This window comes from Micropterus salmoides, unplaced genomic scaffold, assembly GCF_014851395.1.
Source record: "Micropterus salmoides isolate LMB-PRFRI ecotype aquatic unplaced genomic scaffold, ASM1485139v1 Ms_hic_scaffold_949, whole genome shotgun sequence".
In the NCBI taxonomy this organism is placed as follows: Eukaryota; Metazoa; Chordata; class Actinopteri; order Centrarchiformes; family Centrarchidae; genus Micropterus; species Micropterus salmoides.
In genome coordinates, this window is record NW_024044736.1 from 36,003 (window position 1) to 45,919 (window position 9,917).

At 41.8% G+C, this 9,917-nt stretch overlaps 1 protein-coding gene across 1 annotated transcript; it reads left to right on the forward strand.

The window, feature by feature from the left end:
* Nucleotides 1–242: 242 nt before the first annotated feature.
* On the forward strand, nucleotides 243–6,969 carry LOC119896347 (zinc finger protein 271-like). The gene is made up of 2 exons (XM_038709785.1): nucleotides 243–575; nucleotides 3,863–6,969. Exons 1-2 carry the CDS (start codon nucleotides 507–509, stop codon nucleotides 5,201–5,203), a joined length of 1,410 nt encoding a protein of 469 aa, XP_038565713.1. The 5' UTR covers nucleotides 243–506; the 3' UTR covers nucleotides 5,204–6,969.
* The last annotated feature ends 2,948 nt before the right edge of the window (nucleotides 6,970–9,917 follow it).

Below are 9,917 nucleotides of genomic sequence, written 5' to 3' on the forward strand. Positions count from 1 at the left end.
CCCTTCAACAATCCTGCAGTTTAGTGACTTGTTGAGTTAGAGGACACTTTAGAAACTTTGTGAAACGCTGTCTACGACTAATTCTTAATGATTCTGCCTTCCTGTAAATTCAACATTAAATGTAACACATGAAGTTATTTCTGTCTTTGTTGTACAAAAAGCTTCAGCAGGATATTTTCATGAGCCTCTGATGTGATAATAACAAGCGCTTCATTAAAACTCTGCTCTGTGTGAAGCACACTCCCTCATACACATCAAATATGATCAGCTGGTTTCAGGAAACCAACTAACTAAACTTCATCTTCTGCCTGAAATCAAGGAGCCATGTTTCTAAACGGCCTTAGCGACAGTAACTAAGGGGCGGGGCGAGACGCCGTGACATCGCGAGAACACTCCGCGGGATCCCGCAGCGCTCCTGTATCTCAGCCTGAAGAGCTCCGAGACCAGAATCCAGACTCAGTCCAGGACAACACGGTCCACCAGTCACAGCGGAGACCTGCAGGACGATGGAGAACCAGAACCCGGACCGCAGGAGCCAAACAGCAGCCTCGTGCTCTGATAGCGCCGATGTTCAGGTCAGTGTTCATGACTTCATCACGAGACTAAAGACACGAGGAAGAGTCTCGAGGGTCCGTGTATCATCCGTTCATTCTGTTGTTAGAGATCAGAGCCTGAAAACCCGCTCCAGGGTTTGTGTTGACGTGGTTTGATTTCCAAAGTGTCTCCGTGGTTCCTGTTTTCATCTTCAAGATGGCGTTTCTCTTTTCTTTGTGCTGTGGGTTTTCCCGCGCGGCGCATGCGCGGTGCGGCCCGTGTTGTGTCGGGAGCGCGCAGAACAAACAATGATGGTGAAAATGAAGCAGAGTCATTATATTTGCTCGTGTGTTGGTGAGTTTCTCTCAGTGACAAACAGTCTGCCTGCATTATTGTTCTCTGAATGATCGTCGTGCAGGTTTCAGCTCTAAATAGTATCTGTGGAGACTCTTTGTAGAGATCAGAGTCAGTCTGGAGTTTAGTTTTCCTCCACTGCTGCTCAGCTTTTCAACACATCCTCTTCTGAAGTTTGTTCTGTGGGACTTTCCTCCACGGTGCCTTTTTCTCACCAGAGACTCTAACTGATGCAGTGACCTGTATTAGTGTTAGATCTCTGTAGGCTCTGTCATTAGCTAGTTAGCTCAGTAAACAGTTCTGTACATGCAGGCCAGCCATTAATTATGGATAGGGGACAACATTTTCCAAACTGGGCCCCTCGTCGACACCCCACCTACCTTTAGTTCTAATACTAACACGGACAATTTCACTCTCATGGAGCCCCTATTGATCACTTCAGTGTTATAGACTCAAACCGGCCATGTTCACATATATATTCAGTTACTTAGTATAGCCTTTGGATGAGGGACGAAACGTCTTCCAGTATCTTCAACCAAGTCCAGTTGCCCTTGACTCTAAACTTCGTTGGATAATAGAATGGAGAGTTATTAGATGTGGAGCCAACCAATTTTGAAACCGAGTCAATTTTGAGTCTTTGGTCCATGTCTTCTTTTACTCTAATGGACATAAAACACCTTTTTAGATGGTGTTTGTTTTAAGACTGTTACCCTCCACCTTTTTGCATCTGCAGATTTCATCTAAATTAACCAAAACAAGCTAATCTGCATATTTACACAGAACATTTCAGGGGAAAATACTCGATGTAAGTCATTAACTGGGGAAGTTCTGTGGTGATATGCTTTACTTATTTTCTTCATCGTGACACCTGCTCTCATTAGACAGTGTAACTGTGGCGGCTGGTGGGGGCGGTCAGGCCCGCCATCAGGGGGGTCAAAGGGTACAGATGATCCCGGCCCAAGCAAAGGTCTATGGTTAACCCTTAAATGTGATCAAGTTTGACACTTGTGTTATGTATTTACATGATAGATAAATGTATTATTAGCATTAAAACATACACATTTAATGTGTATTCAAATATTAATATATTCATTTGTTAGGTTCTGTGTGCGCAGCATGAAGGGACTACAAACCTTTGCTTCGTTATACAGCAGCCTTGTGTTGTATAATGACGAATAAACAACCTTGTAAAAGTTAAACACCAGGACAAAAGATATCTATATCTAAAAGCAACACAGAGAGCCTGAGAGCTTCACTGCATTATATTCTATTATATTTTGAATCATCATCTGCCACCTGAATTTTGTGTTTCCCTTTATATTAATAAAGATTTGTAACAGCCTCAAGAAAACAGACCTACAGTAAACACTAGTCAGCAGCACATCACAGGTCAGAGGATACAGCTGCAAACATGGTTACAGTATAATAAGCTATACATGTGATAAACCTGACACAGTACTCATACAGTATTTCAGTTTAGTACATAATTTGACCAATACGTTGATGAATGTAGTCCTCAGTGTTGAATTTGATAGGTGAAGTATGTGTATTTGTTCACTCATAATTAAATTGTATGATTTAATGCTTTGCAGTTATCTCTTCAATGTTTGATTTTACTGTCAGTATCAGCAAATCACTGAAAGGCATTTTTTTTCCTTGTTTTAAGTTAAATGGAGGAACATAACTGTCACAGTCTAATTTGAAAGATTAAAAAAATGCTGCACAGACTCCATCTGTGTCACTATAAGGCTAATGGCCAAGAGCGTCTTTGAAATTGCCCATGTTTGTACTAGAACTAAGGGTGGGTTGGTCGAGGTGGTGCTGGATTGGGTGTCGATGAGGGGCCCAGTTTGGAAAATGTTGTCCCCCTGTCCAAATTCCCAACGGCGGGCCTGGGGCGGTAGCGATGTATGCCTGTATCGTACTTATATTGACAGTAGGTTTTTCTAGGTAATTTTCCATTCAGTTTTCAAGTGCGCCGCATGTGGATCAACTAACGTTAGTTTGGTGGTGTGTTCGCTGTCGCTCAGTAAAATTGTAAAATTTATAATGTGTCTGCTTAATATAACATCTCTCTCTCTCTCTCTGTTTCTCTCTCTCTCTCTGTTTCTCTGCAAAAGCTGTAGGGCTATATTTTGTAAATATTACACTAGGGATGGGGATCGCTAATTTTTATTGATATTGATACACTTATTGAGACTGCTTAACGATCAGATTCTTTATCGATACTTCACTGTTATTTAGTGATGTTATTTGGTAAGACCAGACCCAACAGGCATGATGTAGGGCTGCACGGTATGACGGATAAATATTCAATGTGCGGTAACGTTATATATTGAGATGACATATCACTTGCAATAAATAAACATATATTGAGTTTAAATATTAACTGCCTCATTGTTTTTAATCTAATATTTTAAATACAGCTAAATGTTTCCAGAGCAGCAACGTTAATGTTTACAACAGCAAAGTAACTCAATAACTTGATCTGACATCACAAGTAGTGAGTGATGTTTAGAAAGAATAACATCAGTCCCTCCTCGTCTCTCGCTGGCTGCAGGTAAGTCTCGATAGCAGTATCGATAAGCTTGAACCTTATTGATTTTCGGGTTTTGAGAATTTTTGGAACCAGGTCCCCATCCCTATATTACACCAATTTTAATGTCCTCCAAATGCGTGTGCCATGTGACTTCTTATTTTGGTTCAGTCATAGAGTGATCACGCCTGCAACTTCGACTACATTTATTAAGCCAAGATGGAATATTATAATAATAATATAAGGGTGTGGATCCAAGGAATGAACAGTGGCTCAATAATCTAGGACTGAACTGTGGATTTGGTGTGTTGTTAAACCCTTAGTATAGAACTTTAAAGATGTGTTCTAATTATATATAGTTTATGATTTTTTAGATTGTTTTAGATAGCTCGCTCCACCATGACATCTCACTTACTGCGTTTCTCTCTGTTGATGTAGAGAAAGAGAGGAAGAGATGGACTCAAACATCATCGCTGTCAGCTCTGTGACACATCCTTCTCAAGATTTGAACATTTGAAGATTCATCAGAGAGTTCACACTGGAGAGAAACCGTACAGCTGTGCCCAGTGTGGGAAAACTTTCACTCAATCAAGTTACCTAAAAATCCACCAACGTGTTCACACTGGAGAGAAACCGTACAGCTGTGAACAGTGTGGAAAAAATTTCCCTCGATTAGGTGCCCTAAAACTCCACCAACGTGTTCACACTGGAGAGAAACCGTACTGGTGTGAACAGTGTGGAAAAAATTTCCCTCGATTAGGTGCCCTAAAACTCCACCAACGTGTTCACACTGGAGAGAAACCGTACTGGTGTGAACAGTGTGGAAAAACTTTCCCTCAATTTGGTCACCTAAAAACCCACCAACGTGTTCACACTGGAGAGAAACCGTACTGGTGTGAACAGTGTGGAAAAACTTTCCCTCAATTTGGTCACCTAAAAACCCACCAACGTGTTCACACTGGAGAGAAACCGTACAGCTGTGAACAGTGTGGGAAAACTTTCAGTACATCAAGTTACCTAAAAATCCACCAACGTGTTCACACTGGAGAGAAACCGTACTGGTGTGACCAGTGTGGGAAATCTTTCAGGGCATCAGGTGACCTAAAAATCCACCAACGTGTTCACACTGGAGAGAAACCGTACAGCTGTGACCAGTGTGGAAAAAGTTTCGCTCGATTAGGTGCCCTAAAACTCCACCAACGTATTCACACTGGAGAGAGACCGTACAGCTGTGACCAGTGTGGAAAAAATTTCCCTCGATTAGGTGCCCTAAAACTCCACCAACGTGTTCACACTGGAGAGAAACCGTACTGGTGTGAACAGTGTGGAAAAACTTTCCCTCAATTTGGTCACCTAAAAACCCACCAACGTGTTCACACTGGAGAGAAACCGTACTGGTGTGACCAGTGTGGGAAATCTTTCAGGGCATCAGGTGACCTAAAAATCCACCAACGTGTTCACACTGGAGAGAAACCGTACAGCTGTGACCAGTGTGGAAAAAATTTCCCTCAATTTGGTCACCTAAAAATCCACCAACGTGTTCACACTGGAGAGAAACCGTACTGGTGTGACCAGTGTGGGAAATCTTTCAGGGCATCAGGTGACCTAAAAATCCACCAACGTGTTCACACTGGAGAGAAACCGTACAGCTGTGACCAGTGTGGAAAAAATTTCCCTCAATTAGGTCACCTAAAAACCCACCAACGTGTTCACACTGGAGAGAAACCGCACTGCTGTGAACCATGTGAGAAAAGGGGGGTACAGGAACTGCCCGAGTGAAATGGGCAGGATTTAGGACATCTACAGTCTGACGTGTGTAAACTTTTTTTTCTTTTCCCAAGTTGAGCTGCCCAATGCAGGTCAGCAGCACCGGACCTTATGTTGTTCATGTCCGCTGTAGCCAATAAATGAAGGCGAAGGAGCGAGGCGTTCTTTCCACACCTGTAAGTAGCTTCTGCCATTATTGTGTCAGTCTAAGATGCAAAGAACATTGTCCATTGTAAACTTATGATAAAGGTTTTGGCACGTGGTAAATTAATTTCTTGCTAATGGTTGTGACAGGGTTTACATGTAAAGGCCTTTTCAGACTGCTTGAATACGCGGGGTCGCTCTGCGCTCCTCATAACTCAGGAAGTCAGACATATATCAACCGCATGGATATTCCGGTTGATTTTCAAAATAAAACACCCTGTGCAGGCTGCCGATCGTGTACCAACAATAAACAGTTAAAACAGACAAGAAGAAACAGTTAAACTATGTGGCCTACTTAATCATGGTAGAAGCATAAAAATCAAGGACATCTGAACAAATCAGCAAAATTAGGCAGGCAAAATGCTCTTATTCTGAAATGCTCCATGTGTAAAATGCAGCCGGTATTGTAGCTGATAACGGCTGAGAGTTGTCTGTGTATGGATGGATGGGTAGGCCAGAAACCGTACTTTTAAATGTTTGTTTCCTGTGTGAAACAAAAAGTGATTTTAGTTTTGTAAGTAACCACAAGCCACGTTTAGACCAAAGGTACCCAGGACTTTTAAAGTAAGGACAAAAAAACCGTCATCAGACGGGTTACGTGTAGATGCAGATGTACGCATGCCTCCCATTTTTTGTGACCACACGGACATGTCCGCGCAGCAACTAGTGCAACCAGGGCACCAACTCTACTCATCTACTGCGCATGTGTGGAACGTGTCCACCAAGCTGACTGCAGAAGGTTGTATAAACAGAAGTATTCAGCATCTGCTCCCCAGCATATTCAAGGCTTAAGTCCCCAGATCTCTTCTCAAGGAACTAAAAGGTTCCTTCAGCCCACTGTTGTGTGCGTTTCCACCGCGGTCTAAAGACCTCACAGATTCGGCAAATTAACCAGCTGACATAGGCTGTAGGCTGTACTCTGTATAAAGGGATGCACAAGCCTCATTATTTGTAACTACTATCCATGAGCAAAATTCATAAATGATTTGACTGGAATATAATGAAAAATGATAGGCTTTGCATGACCATTAAACAGCTTATTTTGTGTGGGAGTATAATGAGGAGACAGCTTAAAGTTAGTTCAAATTCAATAACAAACTGGATGAAGCCATCACCTTCACAAAATAACTCCAGCACAGAGAAAGCAACACAAAAATAAAATCTTAATAAAAATGGAAACTTAAAACAACAACTTTGGACCCAGTATTTAGCGTAACTCCATCAGCTGTTCGCTGTAAACACACCGCTGCTCGCTGGCTGCTGTTTCTGAGGAATACATTTAATGTTGATCTCTGGCAGACATCAGCAAGACTTGTGTGCTTTTTGACTGTTGACTATTTGACTGATTTATTGGTGGCCAGTTCAAGAAAAACACCCGACATTCTCAAGTTTAAGCCAGTAGCCTGTACTTGCCCATTCAGAAATTCGCTGCAAGGCAATATTGCTTATGTTATTTTTAAGTTACTAAGTTCAATGTTTTGCTGTAAACCTTTGTTGTATTGTTATTGTCTTTATCATGAATCTTGACATCTGTAAGTTGAAAAATTTGAGCATTAAACACTTAATTTTCTGCATTCTGGTGAATTTCTTTGCACCAATTTCTGGTGAAAATGTTTTTATTTATGCAAATGGAAACACAAAATTCAGATGGCAGGTGACGACTCCAAATTTTAAGCCCAACAGAATTTGAAGGCAACATCTACATGTGTACTTAATGTTTATGTAACCCACAGCATCTGAGTCAATATAGGCTGTCATGGCCTCCTCCAAGGGTCACCAACAGCAAGAAAAGCATGTCGAGTTAAGTGTATGCTGGCAGCATTTACCAAGTCTCACAAACGGCATAAAACACACGTAGTATTTGTTCAAACTCATGGCGCAAAGTAGTTTAGATTGTAAATAAACAGTATCAATGCACAATTTAAGTGGTTTTGGAAGAACGGTTCTAAAAATGTTCTGGCTTTCTAAGGGTCCCTGAGTTTTTATATCATCAGTTAAGTCTTTGAAGGTTTCTCTAAAAACAGTTTTGAGGTTTTAGTTATTGACAGACTGAGTTCTGCAGGAACGGTGGAACCATGTTCTCTCTAAAGCCCCATTTTCACCACATGGTACTACTTTCTACTTGCCTTTTTTCCCATTGGGGAAAATGGGACCTGGTGCCTTTTTTGGAATCCCCTCCGTCGAAGTTCCAAGCGAGCTGATGCGATACCGAAAAATGAGCTGCTTGTTTTTGGTTTAGGATTCCTTCGGTGTTGAGTCCAGAAGGTTTTTACCTGGTGCAGAATTACCACCTCGGCTGTCTCCTCTCCAAACAAACAGATCCGGTCATTAAAAACACTGAATAAAGCAGTTTTATTCTCTTCAGTGGACACCAGGTGTCAGCGAGCCGACCTCCTGACAGGGTACGAGCTGTCGACTGGAAATCAGTCAGAGCTTATGCAAAGCAGGTAGAACGCCACAGGTTTTTTTTATCTTTTATTTAACGGGCCATGCTGTTGGACTGCCCCTGACTGCTGTTTTTGTTCTTTTCTCTGTGCTGGAGTTCTTTTAGGAAGCTGGGCCCCGTTTCAGAAAGCAGGATTAGTGAAACCTTTCAGTATGTTGAGCCTGAGGTGAGGGAAACTCTGGGTTTCAGAGACAAGATCAGATGAACTCTAGATCAGTAACCATGATCGTGAACATGACCGCCTTTGTGATAAATCTGTCGTATGGACAGAGCGTTATCTTTGGACGTTGTGGACAGAATGAAATTTAAGCTACACTGTCCTTTATAACACCCTGTGGACATTAAGACAACAGTTGCATTGAAACACTAACCGTGGGCTACATTACTGCAGTAAGCACTGTTAAAATCAAACTAATCTGTAGTCACACCGATGGAACGTTTCTATTATTGGCTAGTTATTATGTTGAAGATGATGTGAATATTTCTGCGTGAGAATGATTGTGATGCAGCTGAAAGAAATCAATGCATAGTCCTGAAGTTTGTTGACAGCATTTCAATAAAAAGATTAGAAAATTAGCAAGATTTCTTTATTTAAAGTAGATGTCCTCAACTTTACAGTCAACATAGACAAACTTTCCACTGCAAAAAAAAAGATTAATAATAGACTACGGGTCGGGCTGTGACTTTACAACCAGGTCCATGAGTAAATTCTGTCTTATCTGTTTGTCCCGTCAGGTTACAGCTGTATCCTGTAAATATAGCCTACAGACAGAGAGTCAGACAGGCTACTGAGCTTGATTGATGTATGTATATAATCTCAGACAGCTGCCAGTATAGATAGTGAGCACCCTTGAACATATCACACCTGTGAGATTCTTGAGATAATTGTGGATTTTTACTGGTATCAGTATAGAATTCTACATTTCTGGTGTCGAGAAGTCCCTACTGGCCACATTTCATTTTGTAGGAGTTTAACGTTAATGTGCTGAAGTCTCTTTGATTTATCACATTTATGAAGCCAAACTTGTTTGACTCCATCCAGAAACATTTTCCAGATAAAAGGACTAATGCAAAGGCGTCGCTAGACACTTTTTACTGGGGAACGTGCTCCAGTATCCATGTTCTGTGCATCAGTGAAATTGTCAAGACCGATCGGCGTCGTTTTTGGACATATATGGCTCTGCAAACCAAGTTAGCAATAACTGGCAACGTCCAGTCAAGTTAGCAATAACTGGCAACTTCTGCAACGTCCAGTCAAGTTAGCAATAACTGGCAACATCTGCAACGTCCAGTCAAGTTAGCAATAACTGGCAACATCTGCAACGTCCAGTCAAGTTAGCAATAACTGGCAACATCTGCAACGTCCAGTCAAGTTAGCAATAAAAAACTAGTGATTGATGTGAAACAGCATGTTGTTACGGTTTGAAACGTTGCAAAAAGCGAGTCAATGTTGAAAGCGAGTGTTTATAACGGTGATAAGAGGACCAAGAGGGACTATCCTTCCGTGCACAAGAAGAGAAAATAACTCCATAAGAGTGACTGTGGGGAACAGCACTCTGGTAAACTTGTGTTCTCTCCTCTGACAGTCTGATGTGAGCAGAGCTCATGTGTAGCTGCAGTGAATCTCTGGGTCTGTCTTGCTAACCCAGCTGAGCAGCGCAACTAGGTGTGTTTTGGTCTTGGTTTCTTGCCAGACTGAGCCAGAGGGACCAGAGGGAAATACAACTATTTATTACATTTGATAAACACTGACATGCAACGATGTTAATAAACTGCAGCACTGAAAAGAAAACCACGCTGCGCATGAACATGACTCATACACGTGTGCATGAAATAAAACGCGCATCCGGCTGAGTGGTGCTACAGTCTGCAGCCGGACCTTATTGCATTCCAGCAGCAACATGAGTGGGACCAGTCCAGACAGCACACAGATGTGATGGCACTCCTCATAGGCACACATCATTTTAAAACGAGGCAGTGATTCTCTGTCTCTCAGTGAAGGTTTAGTTACAACTCTGGACTAATGCACGATGGAAAGCAGTGGATTCACATTGACTAAGTCATGTCATTGTATAA